Consider the following 18,201-nt stretch of genomic DNA (forward strand, 5'->3'; position numbering starts at 1 on the left):
TAACTTGTACATATACATGGTCTCATGTAGAAGTACATACATCTGTGGTAGCTGTTCTCGTACAGAGAAAAAAAAACACTTTATGCAGTTCTAAGCCTATGATATATTTATATCACGTGAGTCGTTGTACGTTGGGGGTCGCGTTTCTCAAAATCGTCGTGTACAGTGAATTGGCGTAAAGCAAAATAATTATTATGATACACCCAGTGTTATAAGTAGGGTTACATTTCTGGATGTCACTTCAAGTCAACTCTTTCTCTTAAACGGTACTGTTCCTTTCTTAAATTACAATTTTTTTTTATTTAATAACATTAAAATTAAAATTCACTTATATGAAATGGTTTAGGAGATTTTTTATTGATGCAAGGTTGGGCAAAAATATGGTGGAGTTATTCAGTAATGTAACACTTCTACCATTTTTCTAAATTACCTCAGCATTTCATCAAATGCTTCTCACTGTTGATAGTGGCTGGCTTAGTGCTCTAATAATATCAACAGCTGTTCAGTTTTTTTTTAAAAGAAATCACCTTAAGACACCTATCTTGACACCAAACTTCTTTTTCGCTTCTTCTTGTTACGTGTTACCTTTGTATACATTGTTATAATTCATTTTGTTAGAGGTTTTACTTCACACAGATGGCGAGGTTTCTTTGTACTTGTCACATCGATGGTGTTGTTTGTTTACAATCTTATCTGTGCTACTTAATTTAGTCGATAGTCATCATTTGTATTCTTTTACCAACGAAAAGTGGGAGACCAGCATCAACGATGTTGCTCTTACATGCGTTGTTAAAAAGTCATGAATGTTTTAAAGTATTGTTAAAACTTTACGTATGCAATTTGTTCATTTAGTATTTAATCGATAACACTTTATCAGAAGACCTGAAAGTATTTTAATTATATCTAAAGTTATCACTGAGGTTGATATTTTGAATAAAAAGGACCTAGTATTTATAAAGTTGAGGTATTTATGCTCTGAATATTTTTTTTCCGATTAAAGTGTGATTTATTTTTCTTTTGTTTTATTTGTGGTAATTGTGTCTGCCACCAATAACTACAGAAAAATTACAGAGGAAAAAGAAATATACTCATAAACTATTTTTATTAAGTCAAATTGTGAGTCTTCAATTAATAAATTAAAAAAAAATATATTTATGAAAACAAAGACATTGATGATTATATTAAATTTAACTTTAGCTTTTATTTTAAGCTCTTTTGTTATAATAAATAAATTACCTCATTCTGTTTTGTTACTATTGAGAAGACGAAGCTAGTCAACAAAATAATATCATTTAGGTTAATGTTGAATGTGCATTGTTAATAAAATGTAATATTAAATAACAATATATAAAATTACACATTTCATTCAAATCTTGAATTGCTTTGATATGTTTGAAGGAAGTGTTAATATGTTTAAAATTTTTCCTTCCTGTTAATATATTATTGCTAAATATTATAGTGTTGAAGCCCTGCCAAATTTTGTCGGATTTGTGATGATAAAGATTCGATACTAAACTCCTAATTAACAGTTCAGTGACTCCCATTTTGGCCTGGCATGGCCAAGCGCGTAAGGCGTGTGACTCATAATCCGAGAGTCGCGGGTTCGCGTCGCGCTAAACATGTTCGCCCTCCCAGCCGTGGGGGCGTATAATGTGACGGTCAATCCCACTATTCGTTGGTAAAAGAGTAGCCCAAGAGTTGGCGGTGGGTGGTGATGACTAGCTGCCTTCCCTCTAGTCTTACACTGCTAAATTAGGGACAGCTAGCACAGATAGCCCTCGAGTAGCTTTGTGCGAAATTCCAAACAAAAAATGACTCCATTTTAAATAAAGCAACTAAAGCACTAATAATTATTTGATACTACTTACAGTGGTTATAAGTTCAACACTTATGTTCTGCACAGAGAAATCTTACCAATAAAATTCCTTTAAATTATGAATCAAAGAGAAGACAACAGTAACTGAGTTCCATATGCATAAAACTTTTAATATCCTACAATTTCATGACGTTCAAATTATATAAAGATATAAAGAGTTAAACGATTTAAAATGCCAAAATAATTAAAAATAGAATTAAGTAAAATTTAAAATATGTTAAATAAAAAGAAAAATCAGCGTTGAAACGTTACTTTTGGATCAACAATATTTATATAGGTTTTGATACCTGCTGTTTTTCATTAGAGTGTTTAATAATGTATTCTATTTCAATTTTAAATTATAATACTACTCATATGTATACAAAGAGACATTCACAATATGTCAGTATTAAATGATTTATTTTTTACATTCTCATATGCACATAAAATGAAGTTAACGTTGCCCTTTATAAGTATCATCACGTTCAGTATTTGTATTGTCCAAAGAATACGATACTGTTACGTCATATGGATCTAGGTTTAATGGAAGTCTGAGCTCAGCTAGATGTTTTAAATCTACATGACAAACTCAGTTGTGAAGTTTTTGGCTCTATATTGCCTTTAGATAGTACTCTTGTTTATCATGAATATAGAGGTATGTAGTAATATATGCCGTCATACATCGTTAGTCAGTTTGTTTCTAACTAAGCACCAATCAACATAATGGGCTATTCATGCTCTGCTCAACACAAATGTCAAAATCCCATATTTAAGTTAATTCGTCTTTTTACTAATTAATAAAATATTTGGATTTTTATTGTAGAGATGCAGAAACGTTTCAGTTTTTTTTTGGGGAGACACATAAACTGATACTTTCGCTACACAGTAAAAAAAATAAACAAACACATCATTCTTGTATTTACTCCTGTTTAGTTGTTAGTAAAACGTTATTTTCATACGTTTTGAATTCCATAACAACAACAAGTCTAATAAAAACGAAACAAAGTAAATCACAAAACATTTTGTTTCCATGTAAACCAGAACGAGATATCATATAAATAAGGAAGCCATAACGTAACAAGTTATTTCTCGGTTATTCATAAATGTGTGTTTTTTCTTATAGCAAATGCACATCAGACCATCTGCTGAGCCCACCGACGGGAATCGAACACCTCACTTTAGCGTTGTAAATCTGTAAACTTTTTGCTGTATTAGCGGGGGACTATTTCCATAAATAATAATGATTTGGTTTATCTTAAATTAATAAGGCTATATATCAATTATCTGCAAACTTGAAACATAAAATACTTCTTCTTTTTGTATTCTCGAGACGGCTAGTTTGAGTATTAAAACTTTAATTAAAATAAAGTACATAATATAATCTAAGAAGGTCGAATCTTTGTTCTCTACTTTATTTTAATTAAAGTTTTAATACCCATACCAGCTGTCTTGAGAATACATTTTTACTTCAAATGGGTTTCTCGTACTCACGAATGTTTTTTTCTTTATACCCCCTGTATAAGCTATTCTATATCTGTAAACTGTAATGTAATATTTTGTTTGTGTAAAATTATTTTGTCTGTACATATAATGAAACTCTTTTGTTACCAATTTAAAACATCGATTTTAATTCACTTTGTGTCAGTACTCAATAAAATATTATTCTTTCATCCTATAATGTCACTACCTCTTTATTTATTTTTCACGACGTATCATGTTATCTTCTCAAAAGCCACATAGTAACATTTTATTATAGTTATGAAATCTGATCTATCATTCGATTTACCACATGACGCCGGGTTATTCCTGACACGCCATTCAAATAATACGCACTTCAATACCACATTCCTGCAATGGTGTTGCCCGGTATGGCCAGGTAGGTTAAGGCGTTCGACTCGTAATCGGAGCTAAGTGGGTTGGAATCCCTGTCGCACAAAACATGCTCGCCCTTTCAGCTGTGGGGGTGTTATGATGTGACGGTCAATCCCACTATTCGTCGGTAAAAGAGTAGCTCAAGATTTGGAGGTGGGTGGTGATGACTAGTTGCCTTACATCTAGTCCAAAACACTGCTAAATTAGAGACGGCTAGTGCAGATAGCCTTCGAGTAACTTTGCGCGAAATTCAAAATACAAAGAAACAATCCCTCAGTGGTACTTTGATATGTCTGCAGACTCATACCGTTAAAATCATGTTTCGATACCAGTTGTGAGTAAAGTACGAATAGCCCATTGTGTAGCTTTATGTTTAATTCCATACAATCAAAATTACATGAAACCTAATCCTATTATTTTAATTTGTAAGAAAATGTAATTTCTGAAATAGTAAATAATTAACGATATAATACAATAGTGATTTTTGATAAAGTAATATTTTGCCTTACATTCACCGATGATCTATGCAAGTTATACAGATAAAACAAAATAACTTACGCCAAACTTTTTTTAAACCTTTGTTTTACAAGTTATCGAATACTAATTCCATCGTTCATATGATTTATAAAATATTAGTAGTCATAATCTTTCCTGTCTTTCTCATTATTGGATAATGTATAGTAAATGATCTGTCCGTTACATGAAAATTAAACAATATAAATAAATTTGAAATATGTATATATTATAGATTTAACTATTTTGTAATGTAAAAAACAAATATAAATTTATTCAAATATATTCAGAAAATAGCTTGCATTGTTTAGTAGAGGTTTTTTATTGTCTATTCCCTCTCTTGACATTTTCATGTATTGGTTTTAGTTGTTGACACTTAAAACAAGACGACATCTGGTTTTAACTGTATAAATTAGCCTTTAAATAATGGAGTTTATTTCAAGTTGCAGAAATTGTGTCTAAAAAGTACCTTCTGGAAAACATAGTTCAATACATTAATTGAAGCTAAGTTTTATTAATCTCTAACATTTAAAAAAAGATATTTTTAGCTGTGCTATTTTCAAAAGAACAATCATTCTTTGCCTTGTTAGTTAGCACGTTATAAATTATGCAAAACAAATTATCCTCTTTTATATGAGAGTGAAGACCCTGACATATAAAATTATTTATTTTTCTAACTATAAATATTATGTTTTCTTTATCTAATTTATTCGTGGCTATACAAGTGATTGTATACATTTCTTAGATGTCTATATTTTCAGTTAAGGTGTATTTTAGCAGTATTTTTATTACATGTGATCAATAGTGCCTGACGTATTTTACTGTGTGTTCAAACTGCAAGCTGCTTCCTATTAACTGTACTCAGAAAAGGTGTCATTAAGGTTATTTATGAGAGACTTCAGTGATTGGACATTAATATCTGTATCTTTTAGTTGGTTGCATGGATAATTTGTGTAAGAAACTATATTCCGTTTTATATTTTTATTTCTTGAAATTATATATTTTGAATTTTTATCAATTAAATAAGTGAATGTTGTCAAATGTTTTATTTTTAATGATGTTTTAAAACATCATTCAGTGTATAGAATGTGTAACATTAACTATGGAATAGAGGTATCGTTGTTAGTTGATTATTTTGTAAGTTAATTGGAATAAGATCTAAGAAATAACAGTAGGTGCACAACATATTTAATGAGAAAATATAACTAGTATTATGAAATTTTCAGATATTTATGAAAGCCAGTGCTAAAATTAGGATTTGAAATAATATTTGAAAAGATCTCGTCGAGTGTGTTTTAAAAACATAATTTTACATGGTTGAGTTTTATGTAATAAAAGATATAACAAAGTGACAACATTTTCAATTGGGGTCACTTTTTTATCCACCTTTTGTATGTATGCATATATTATTCGAGTGATGCTATTCTTACATTACAATGAAGTATTAAAAAATAAGAGTTTCAATCACAAAATGCTATGAATCAAAAGACGAACAGTTATTTAGTAACATACATTACAATACATAAATCTTGCTTTGTCAGTCTAAAAACAATATGTTACACAGGTCTGTATTCTAAAGACATCTGTTATGGGTACCAAAACTTCAATTAAAATGAAGATAATCTAAGAAGGTTGAAACGTTATTCTGTGCTTTATTTTCATTAAATTTTTGATACTAATACCGGTTGTTTTTAGAATACATTTTTACTTCAAGTGGGTTTCTCGTCATCATGAGGTATATGAGTCTGTTATAAATTGATACGTCGATATAATTTCTTAGTTTATAAGTTAGATGACCAACAGATAAACTCTCATGACCTTTTTATCACTTCCGTGTCTGTTCTTATTTAATATTTTATGCAAAAATTAATAATAATTAAACCATTTGTCAAAAGATTAATGCTCGTATAGAGAATAAATAGTTTTATTCGGAAGTGAGAACAGTACAACCAAACGAGATCCGCAGATATAACCATTTTGATAAAGACGTGTGACTTGTTACACAATATGATTTTGTCAGGCTTCTTGCCGTCAGAGAACGTTGTCGAGATGTTTTTATTTTTAGTGGTAATCACAAAGAAAAATATACTACTCTGTCATGTTTGATAGTTATTTTCAAATGCGCACCAACACGTTATCTTGTGAAGCTAGCTTAATGGTGGTTATAACAAACTGATTAGAAACATTGAGTGTTATATACTGTATAACAAACAGTAAATTATTATACAGAATATCCAATAAATATGACATTGTATGTACATCTATATTTCTCAACTACTGAGGTTTGAATTTAACCACATATTTTAATGTCATTTACCTTAATAATTCATCATTTAAATTTTCTAAGGCACATTCGAAAATATAAGTTACTCATTTCGAACTACTAGTACATGAATACATGATATTCTATGCTATATATTGGCAAGTATTTCGTCTTTAAACTATTTGACTCTAAGCTTAAAAGTAGTCACAAGACAAATATAATTGAGGTGTTTAGAAAGGTATATTTCCCCTCTTCCTGTTGGAGATCTAAGGATAGCTCGAGTATCTAACCACACTAACTAAACTTAATAAAGTGAATATTACTTGGTAACGATAGGAATTACACTTAATAAAGGAGAAAAAATGTAGACAAGTAAAAAGCACTTCAAAACCGTGAGATGCATCTTTAGGTAAAACATTGGTCGTTTATTTACTTATTTCTGAGAATTAAGTACAAGTATGGATGTAGATCAATATATCCAAATATACTTAATATTGCTGTGAGAGAAAAACAGAAGTACCCCGAAAACAACCATTTTCACTTCCTGGAGGCAGAATGAGTCTATTCGGACAGTGTCTGCATTGTTGGACGAAAACTTATTAACATGATGGACATAACGTTTTAACAAGAATCAAGGGAAACGTGTAAGCACGACATGTTTCTGGGGTACTAGATGGATAACAATGTTTTTTTAGTTAGATGGTGGTGGTTTATTTCTTTATTATAAAAGTCCTTAACTAACTTGAATATTCTATCACTAATGGATGGTACCTTATAAACTGTGTTGAGATAATTTAGTGGAGTGTATATATTATAAGTTACCTTAAGTTATTCTTAAAGATAAATTATACCGTATTTCTTAAATAATGTATCTGACGTTTAGCATAGGATAATATTCAGATAAGGATCTGATATAAGATTTACATACATGCAAGATGGTTGCATTTCTTTTTTCGAGCCCAATCTGTTAAAGATAACATATTTTTGTCTCATTTTAATACAGATATCATTAATGTGCTATGTGCATGTTAGTTTAGATTTAAAGATAATAATACCTAATTTATAGTAAATATAATATGGAGGACAGAAAGTTTTGATATAACTAGTTCTTTTTATTTTCATTTTACATTTAGAACACCTGTAATAAATTATGACCTGAGTTTTCTTTTGGATTTAAAGCAACAGGCCATTTATTACACTGTGATGTTATTGTATTTAATGCATTTTTAACATTAGCAGCTGCAGTTAGGAAGTTACATCAAGAGCTATAGACAGATATGTCATCAGCGTATTGTAAGGGAGCGGTTTATGATTCACAAGTAGAATATATAGTAAAGGGCTAGTGACCGAACCCTATGGGTCACTTGCTTCAGACATAAAAGAATAGGATGCTTCATTGTTCATTTTGATTCATGCCATTTTGTTTGACTAGAAACAAATCATCCAGCGAATTCTATTTGTTGGCTACTTTAATTTTGATAACTTGAAAAGTAATGTGAGATGGAATCAAAGGCCCATCTCACGTCAAGTAATACTTCCAGAGTTATATTCTGTCAATTAAAAGCTTGAATCAATGACTCGGTTAGTCTTTCTGACTGGCCAGCTGTTTGTTTTTTGCGTCGCGATGTGTTTTGTATGTTTGAGAGAATATTTTCTGATTCTAAGCTGAAGTGTAATATGTTAGCAGTTATATTTTTCCAGAAATTTACCTGTGTTGTTTAAAAGACCAATGGTTTAATAGTTAATTGGGTCTTGGAGGTTTTTAGATGATTTAGGGATTACTCGAATTATCGCGTATTTATAACATGAAGAATAGATAGGAGATTGACTGAATAGAGTTGTAAGATAAATTAAGAAGTTTTTTGGTAGTTTCATAATTAATAGGTCGTCCACTACGTCTTAACCAAGGGTGATATTGTTTTTCATAAGTTTAATGTTAATCTGTAGTTATGCTACAGTAATTGAGCGAGCGGTGATGCTGTGTGGTTCTAACCGGTTAGATGGGTTTGTTTGTGTGACATTGAGTGTGAAAATATTTTCGCTATCGAAGATAAACTTGTTGATTTTCTGCACATTTTCAATGTCAAAGGAGGGTAAGTTGAATGTTGTGGGTGAATTTTTAAAATGTTTAATAAATAAACTACTTTCTTCCTTGTATGTTGTGGCATGACAATTATTATATCATATATTATGTGGATTACGGTTTTTAGCTGTATGGCATATGACTTGAATTTCTTTCAAAATTTGGTTGACTGGTTTATTGAAATATAAAAAATTGTTCCAGTTATTTTGTTTTGGTTCATTGATTAACTTTTTTATGTTATTGTTTTCTTGGTTCCTTAATGTTTTAATCTTTTTGTCTCGTGTTGCTACAAATAATGTCTTAAAGTGAAGTCTTTCAATGATGTGTTTATGTATATCGAAAGTTAACTCGCAGGATGTAAGATTTAATACACGTATTTTGGACAGTAGTATTACCTCTATTGATTTTAATTCTTTGACAAATGTTTCTATGATTGTAACTTGCTTTTCATACTTTAATGATACTTTTGGTAAACATGTTTTAAATTTATTTCAGTCAACATTTGTAAAGTGATAGGTCGGTGAATGTGGTGAAGTATCTCTAAGAATTTCTTAAATACATCAAATTAATGGGAAATATGATCTCCTCTCATGTTGTCATTAACTCTAAACTTAGATATGTAGGCAAAAGTATTTGGTGTGACTATGGCTAGTTCTTGGATATCTTGTAAACCGTCTGTATATGTGTGGGTGATCTTGTAATTATTTAAACATATTAAACTGTTATTGTTTGTAAAATTACCGAGTATTACTCCATTCCTATCCGAGGTTGTAGATAAAAAGTCTGAGTGTTTGTAATTTAGGTGTTTAAGGATGATTACACGTTACATATTTGTATATAACGTTTTGAAGTTAATGTTTGAGAGAGTCTTGACTAACATATGAAGATGGATTATTTCGATGGAAGATGCCACATAATATATATAAATTCCTTATTCTATCATAGAGGCGAATTAAGGTTATGCTTATATAGAATTGGTATGCGTCGTTCATTGTTTATTTGGAGGATTCCTTTTACATTATATTCCGAAAAATTAAAGCACGTTGATGTTGTTTTTCGTTGATAGATATATCGCCATCGTGGTTAAGGCATATCTCTTAAAGTTCGAACTACTTGTTGAATAAGTCTTCCTGAATGTTTAAGTGTAAAAATGAAACTATGCTGATTACTTCTAAGTCGTCTGGATCTGTTGTGTTTCAGTATAATTTGCCATGGAATCCTGGACTTACAAGTCGAAGTAGAAATCAACAGTCGCACATATTTCCTGTATAACCGATCCTGACAAACAGGTATCGATGTACTCGATGAACTCTTTACCCATTTTACGAGCTTTCCTTCAGGTATCTGTCTCGCGCGTTAGTAGTCGTCGGTGGTTGTGTGATTGGGCATTTTTTCGAGGTCCTGTCTTTCGAACTGAACCTTGCTTGGCTGGTTGTTTCGTCAGTAGTGGTTTGTTGTTGGTGTAGTTGTGCTTCCATCTTGCCGGTGGGCGTGTGGTCGGTATTCTTTAATTAGTACGGGAGGATAATCAGCTTACCTGTGTATTACTTACTTGTTACAGCAGGTGCCTTTACTTTGATCCTGCTGTGGTAACTTCAGGCGTTTGAGTGGTATTTACAGCACCTGTAGTATGGCACACATGATGGAGAAATTTGCCACAAGTCGTCTCCGGAACGGATTTGTAGCACTGACTAAACTGATCAAACCCATCGCATCTGATACATGTAGGCAAGACTTTACAGGTTTCACGAGTATGGCCTTTCTTTTAAAAACCAATTTATACTGTAATAGTGTATATAGTTGAGTTACACGGAGAAATGTAAAATGCTGAGTTATAATTCAAGTTCCAGTGACATTGCTTTGTGCTTAATTCCAAACTATCAATAAGTTAAGTTCCAGAACAGGTAATATTCTGATGTTTATGTTTTTTCTTATCCTTCACTATATTTACTGATTTCAGAAAGGTTATTTTTGTCGTTATAGATTTGTCTCAGGTTTTTTAATTCACTCTTTAAATAAGTACTTGATATGCACTTCCAATAAATTAATTAGAGAAAGTTTCCTCTTGTAACAGATGATCAACGAACTCAAATGTTAACAGCGTATAGATTTACCAAAATAAGGCTTCGAGTTAAGCCTTTCGTTCAACTTTTATATAACTCCATGAGTTTCAAGATAAAAGGGCATTAATGCTGTTCCATTACAACAAGAAACTGTTCAAATATCAATGAACGTCCAGGAGCTAAAACCATCATTTTTCTCTACTAAATTAATTATGATAAAGATGGATGAAGTGATAATGTGGTTTAGCAACATTTATATTAAGGAGCATTTTTTTTAGTGTAGATTAACTTATATTTTCTGTTCTTAATTCAATATTTAAAATAAGGTTCGAAAATTCAATTGCTATACATATTTTTTTATTCTATGTCAAATAAAAAGTTATGTACTTTTGAAACCATTCGCATTTATTCACTGTTCTTTTCAATATACATATTCATGTATATGTATCTGCATGACAACAACTTATTCTCATTCACGCTGATCATGACGTTTTTAAAACAAATAAAGGAAAAAACAGTTTGTTTGTTTATGAATTTCACGCAAAGCTATACGAAGGATATCTGCGTTAGCCATCCAAAATTTAGCAGTGTAAGACTAGCTGGAAGGCAGCTAATCTTCATCACTCACCGCTAAATCTTGGGCTACTCTATTACCAACGAATAAAAGTAATGACAGTCACATTATAATGCCCTCTCCCGCGACCCTCGGATTACGAGTCAAATGCCTTAACTACCTGGCCATATCGGGCCTAGCAAAAGCAGAAAACTTAAATTGGAGTTTATCGTTAAAAGTGTGTGATTTGAAGAAAATTCATTTCAAAGGTGTTAACAATATTTGTGCTGATGCACTTTAAGTGCTATATAATTTTATAATCATAAATTATTTGTACAGACTGTGTTAGATATTGTCATGACTATTGAAGTTATATAATCCTTTAATAATGTACAAGATTTAATTTGTTACCAATGTTTGTACATAATATTTAGCGAAAAATTGTTAACGTCAATTTTTAATTATTTCTTTGTAATAAACAAGTATGTGTTACTAATCGCACAGTAGGTTTTCTCAGGCAGTATGTTTACCTGATCAGAAAGCGGAAACTTTGGACAAAGCATTCATGAAAAACATAGTGGTTAGACACGATATACACCAGTATTAATAACAAGTTGAGTAGTAACTTCGTTTATAAATTAAGTGTCTTAATCTTTAATGTTGCTACCAAATTCTGTATCATTATCACAGTTCTGATTCTACCTTTTTGATACGTATGATCACGTGTTTGTTTACTATGAAAACGTTTTTTGCCTGTGAATATTTGGCTTTGAAAAATGTATCGTCAAAATATTATTCTTTTTGTTAAAAATGTGAGTGTAAGATTCAATAGCTATCCCGTGATAAACTACAATTCTCTTACTAAAGATAAGGAGTTTTCACATTATTGAATTTTATTTTTTATTAAAATGTTACTGTGATACAGCTTTACAGGTATGGAAGTTTCTTAATCTGGAAAAGTTTTTGTATTTTTATTTAATAGCATAAAGCTCTTTGTGATTGAAGAAGGAAAGTCTGTATTTGTAAATGAGGGGAATGAAGCTACTGATTATGTGGTTGTGAGAAAAGATGTGGTCAAAACCAAGATTGATCTGTTTGGAACATTATCGAGATTTCTGGTTCTGGCGCCATTCAATAGATGACAGCATACTTCGTGTTGTTTTGTGTTTTTTAAATTTCGCGCAAAGCTTCTCGACGGCTTACTGCGCTAGCCGTCCATAATTTAACAGTGCAAGACTAGAAGGAAGACAGCTAGTCATCACCACCCACCACCAAACTCTCGGGCCACTCTTTTACCAACGAATAGTGGGATTGACCGTCACGTTATAACGCCCCAACGGCTGAAAAGGCGTGCATTATTGGTGCGACGGGGATGCGAACCCACGATTTTCAGATTACGAGTCTCACGCCTTAACTCACCTGGCCATGCTGGGCCGACATAAGTCTCTTCTTTTATTGAGATATTGTTATACTTTTTGAAGCAAAGCAGATGGCATCATCGTACTTATTCTTTCGGTAACATTCATGTCATTGCTTCATTACTCTAAGAAAGTCCAGATTTATTTTTAAAATGTCATTGTAGTGTTTATTAATCGATTTCACTGTTGTCATTTGTCACTGTATAAATGTTCTTTGTTTTATACAGTAAAGGCATACAATGGACTAACTATGTTTTGCTCACAGCGGGAAATCAAACCTTGAATATCACCATCGTTACAATGAAAATGCTTTGCTGGTTCACTGAATTTATTACTCCGTCAATTTTTGAAACACCCTGATATTCAGTCCAAAGCATTGTGACAGGCCTCGTTTAATCTTTGTGTGTGTTTTGTTAACCTAATTTTTGAATATTTTAAATCTTAAACATATAAAGACATAAATATGAACTCTGATATTCCAAGACCTTAGCAAATGTAGAGTACTAAACAGAGATGTGAAGAATAAATAATGGCTTCCATATAAATTCTAGTATCGGCATTCTGTAGTGAATACACCAAAAAAAAACTAAAACTTCTAATTATTAGATGTAAATATGTGATAATTGTGTACTGAGTTCAATGGAACGAATTTGTTTATAAACTCGGCTTTCAAGCCATTTCTGAACTACGATTCATACCAATAGTTGACTTTTAAAAAATGGTGTCATTTGGTTTCATCTGAAATAGCTAGCCTTTAAATAATGCAGTTTAGTTCAAATTGATGACATTCTGAATGAAATATCAATGCATTTTTTTCTGAATGACCTAATTTAACGCATTCTCTGAGGCAGACTTTTATTGATCTCTAACATTTAAAAAACGAATACTTTAGTTATGTTAGTTTCAATAGATCGATCATTCTGTATCTACTAAAGTATTTTGATAAAAATAATCTACAGATTAAAGTCTCTTGTATATGATGTTTCATGTTATAGTTTATTTTCTACTAGTCTCCGATTTATTATGTTACTTAAGTTACGTATTACTATCTCCAATAACCGAACATTTGAATTTGAGCTTTGTAGTTAATTATATGTTAAAATGTATTAAATGTATGTTATTTGCCAACAAGACTGATACACACAATTCCCTTTTCGTGACACAAATATATTTTATCATATAAATGTAAAAACTATACAACTTATAATAATGGTTTTTACTAATAGTTGTTAAAAACGACAGCATGTTTACAAACTTACAAACTATATTGACGCTTATATCCGGTGGTACAGAGTCACGAACATCAATTTAATTTTGAGTTGATATTGATAAGCTTCGCTGAAGCTGACGTTGTATTTTTTTGACTGGCCTCAAACCTGGTACAAGCTGTCTCTTGGCAACCTGCTTTTATACAGATCACTTCATTACATCATAATTTATGTGTTATAAAATATAGAGTATTTTTAACAAAACAATACCTTCCATTTGTCCAAGAGTTAAAGTGGGTAATGTTGACCATCTGCTTTTCATTTTGTCCATAATTACAAAGTTAGAGACGATTAGAGCACATATTTATTGTTTATACCTGGACCGACATGTATATAAAACAGCATATAAATCTTCTAACCATTAGAAACTCAGATCGAGTGTATATTATTATTTCAAGAAACACGTGACTGTTAGCAGAGCAGAATATTATTCTCTCTATATATTAGTACAATATTTTAATTATATAATAATGAAGTAAAATATTCAGTAAAATGAGAATTTGAAAAACTAAATAAACAAATATTCCGATTCTTTTTAAACCACACTGGTGTTTGTTTTTATAGCGTAAACCACAAAGTAGAAATATGCATCTCATAAAACAAATAATGTTTCTTGTTTATATACAGAAAACATATTTTTTTACTTACGTGTAAGTTGACACATAATAATTTGTTTCTTTGTGAATCTCAGGGTAATGTGCTATTTTTGTATATCATAATGACGTAGTTTCTCTAAAGTAATCAAGACATGATATTTTGTTTATTATGTATATCAGATCTCATTATGTAATATTTCTCGGTAAATTGTTACGTCTTACTCTATTTTTATCAAAATGCAATGTTACATATTACTTTTGTATAAATCACAATATGATTAGGCAAGTAGAACAAAACAGTTTGATGTAGTGGGTAGAGTGTTTATCACACGTGTGGTAAAACTAGTATAATCCAGTAATAGATTAAAATTTAGCTTAGTATTTTGAACAACTTGTATTGTAAATATTTCTTTTAAACAAATTAGTTTTGAAGTAAATCTCATTATTCTTCACGTTTTCTGTATATATTAGCGTATAGCATGTAAAAAGTGACGGGGAGAATACTACCATCCCCAACACACAGTATACCCTATCCCTCCAGTTTACAGCTAACTAAAATAAATATATTTTGAGAAATCACGCTTAACCAATGAAGAGCCAATCGAAATTAAGATGATTCATAAAATGAATTCATTGTGTATTTATAGAATAATTATGGTAAAAATAGGTTGTTCGTCTGTTTACCGAAAATATAAATGAAATTTATGGACAACAAAACTGTTAACATATTTATTGATTATTTAATATATATAGAGTCAACATCTGATGATCATGAACCTCAGTAGGAAAAACCGAAGAAAATCCAGCTCCAAAAGATTTCGCAATAATGATAATACTATACATGGAGAAGCTGATTGCTTGAAAACTCTTCTAACCACCAAAGATGAAAATATTCCCATGTATGAATGTCAAAAAAAGAAATCGCTTGGGTTATTAGATTATTTGTCTTCATATAAAGGACTGCTGTTTTGTATAATAGCTTGTGCGTGTTTCTCTACCGGATATGCTATAATTAAGTATTTGAAAACTGTAATTTCTGCTAAAGTAATTTGGGTTAATTCAGTTTGTATCGTAGTTTACAGTTTTCCGCTTATAATACATAAAAAACTGAACCCATTTGGTACACCTTCCACTAGAAAAATTTTACTCTGTCAAAGCATTGCTAATACATTAGTTTTGTACACGCGATACAGTGCACTTCAATACTTACCCATAACTGAAGCGAGTGTAATTATCTTTAGTTATCCTGTTATGGTATCGTTGTTTGCTAGAATTGTATTAAACGAACGATTTGGCTTATTGCAGGTTATATCTGCAATATTAACTGTAGTCGGCGTTGCTTTTGTATCCAAACTTCCTTCCGAAATCCAAGAAACTAGTGATTTAAGGAATTTAGCTTTATCAGATCAAATTGTTGGAACTTTGATAGCTTTCAGCTCAACAATCTTAGGAGCCATTGACACAATTTGCACCCGCTGTATGAAAGAAACTCCTGTAACTGTGATTTTGTTTAACAATGGATGGGTTGGTGTATTTGTTTGTTTAATTATTATATTATACGAAGGAGAGCTTCCAGTCATATCATGTGGAGAACATTCTTTTTTAATTGTCTTCTATTCTTTGATCGAGATACTTGGATTAGCTTTTCTGTATAAAGGGTTAAAAACAGAACAAGCAGGATTATTTTCTGTAGTAAGAGCAGCCTCTCAGGTTAGTTTTGTCTTCTGCTGGCAACTGTTTTTCTTCAAAGAAGGTTTAGATATTTGGAGTAGTTCAGGAGTAATACTACTTACTTTTTGTATTATATGTAGTACTTTCAGCAAATACTTAATGTCACTTCCTTTGGACGCACATATAAGAAGAAAGTTCTCATGTTTAATATAAAATACACTGTTGTTATTTCTTGCCTTGAACGATATATGTTACTCAAAAGCCAGAATTGGTTTTAAAATATTACCATGAACATTTATACGAAAAATAATATTTTATCTTAGTCAATAAATTGTGGTTAGCTTGAATTACATTTTTTTTCTCCTGGTAGTGATATATATAACTGTTAACTTTGCTTATATCAGGCTATGTCTGAAATTATTTTATGTATTATTGTAAATTGCTACAACATTAATTATAATAAGCGCTAAACGTACCCGGATTATAAGATCACGAAATCAAACAAATCATATTAAAAAAGATTTAAACAACTATTTTGAAGAGAGACAACAGCTCTTTATAAATAAAAATATGTGACACGGAAGAATTTAATGTTTACAGTAAAGGGCTGAATAAATCTATTCACTCACTTTTCGTATCTTCGACTTCTATACACTCAAAAACTATAAAAATATTTCTAACAAAAGTAGAATTTTGAAATTATAACAAACTTGTGATTAAGAACAATTTAGAGAAAAATCAAGAATCAAAGTTAATCATATTGTATCTTTATTAAATATGTTTTTACTCTTTAGTAAAGAATATCACCAGTAGTAATTTTCATTAAAGAATTGCTGAAATATGTTAATTGCAATTAATATGCGATATTATTATAACTATTGTATTACACTCCAAAAATGTTTTATAAAACCCAAGAATAGCTTTATCAGTATAACATTTTATTCCTCATGATTTTAAGTAAACAATCTTAATCCAATAAAAAATAAAAACTGAAGAAATATGTATTTGAAATGAAAAACACCTAGTCGTCTGTTGTTCTAAACTGAGGAATAATTAGATAGACAGTAAACAACATGGATAATAAAGTATTGAAATGTAAGATTAAAATTTCTAAAATGATAGAATTTTACATGAAGTGTGACAAATAAAAGTTAACAAGAAAGACTATATTTTATAATGAGTACACTAAAAATTAAACCTTTTTTAATTAAATGTCAGTTTCTGATAATTATTTGTTCAGGTCAATTTTTCGTGAATAAATAAGATTGTTAACGAATGAAGTCAAATTTATTGTTAAATAGGCGTTCAATCCAACTTAAAAAGGTAGTTTATTCTTTTAACAATTTCATATATTATTATTCAGTTTTCCGCTTATAGAAGATCGCGAAATCTGGTTTCAACTGTATAAATCAGGCTTCGAAAATACAGTTTATGTCAATTTGCAAAAACTTACCTGAATTATCAAAGTCTCTTGTAAAAGACATATTTCAATACATTCACTGAAGCAGAATTTGGTTGATCTTTAACGTTTAAAATTCAGAAATTTAGTTATGCTTTTTTTAAATAGAACGTTCCTTCTTTGTTTCGTCAGTCAGTTTGATATAAAGTGTTCCATATAAATTATTCTCTTTTGTATGTGACTAAAGACATTGAAATACATGAATAACTATTACCATAACTATAAATACTATGTTTTGTCTATCTAAAAAAGATATCATAGTTATTCGTGAGAATAAAGGTAATTGCCTTTGCTTCTTACATGTATATATTTTCAGCTTAAGTGAAAAAAACCAGCTACTTTCTGTTAATTGCATTAAAAATTAAAATAGGAGGTATAAGGGTTATTTATGAGGTACTTCAGTGATTGGGGATGAATATCAAAATATTTTAAATAATTAATTTTATAATATGGAAAATATAAAAAAACGTGTAAGTTGTATTTTATATTTTGGAATTATATATTTTGGCTTTTATGCCCGTTAATTATATGAGTGTGTCGAAACGTTTTATTTTTGAAATAGTGTTTTAAAATATTATGTATTGTAT

General features: G+C 30.5%; 1 protein-coding gene across 3 annotated transcripts; it reads left to right on the forward strand.

Moving 5' to 3' along the window:
- The first annotated feature begins 142 nt into the window (after window positions 1-142).
- On the forward strand, window positions 143-16,624 carry LOC143225699 (solute carrier family 35 member G1-like). 3 transcript variants are annotated; one of them, XM_076455571.1, is made up of 3 exons: window positions 10,034-10,490; window positions 12,185-13,021; window positions 15,238-16,624. In XM_076455571.1, the coding sequence occupies exon 3, from the start codon at window positions 15,250-15,252 to the stop codon at window positions 16,366-16,368; it is 1,119 nt and encodes a 372-aa protein (XP_076311686.1). In that variant the 5' UTR covers window positions 10,034-10,490; window positions 12,185-13,021; window positions 15,238-15,249; the 3' UTR covers window positions 16,369-16,624. The 3 variants fall into 3 exon arrangements, with proteins under 3 accessions (XP_076311689.1, XP_076311686.1, XP_076311688.1); XM_076455573.1 differs by having other exon boundaries at window positions 12,848-13,021; XM_076455574.1 differs by lacking the exons at window positions 10,034-10,490; window positions 12,185-13,021 and adding an exon at window positions 143-266.
- Window positions 16,625-18,201: the final 1,577 nt, after the last annotated feature.

The sequence above is a fragment of the Tachypleus tridentatus genome, chromosome 9 (assembly GCF_004210375.1).
Source record: "Tachypleus tridentatus isolate NWPU-2018 chromosome 9, ASM421037v1, whole genome shotgun sequence".
Lineage (NCBI taxonomy): Eukaryota > Metazoa > Arthropoda > Merostomata > Xiphosura > Limulidae > Tachypleus > Tachypleus tridentatus.

Bases quoted from the DNA above. Each gene is read 5' to 3' on its own strand.
- LOC143225699 (XM_076455574.1), top strand. From the start codon at position 15,250: ATGATCATGAACCTCAGTAGGAAAAACCGAAGAAAATCCAGCTCCAAA.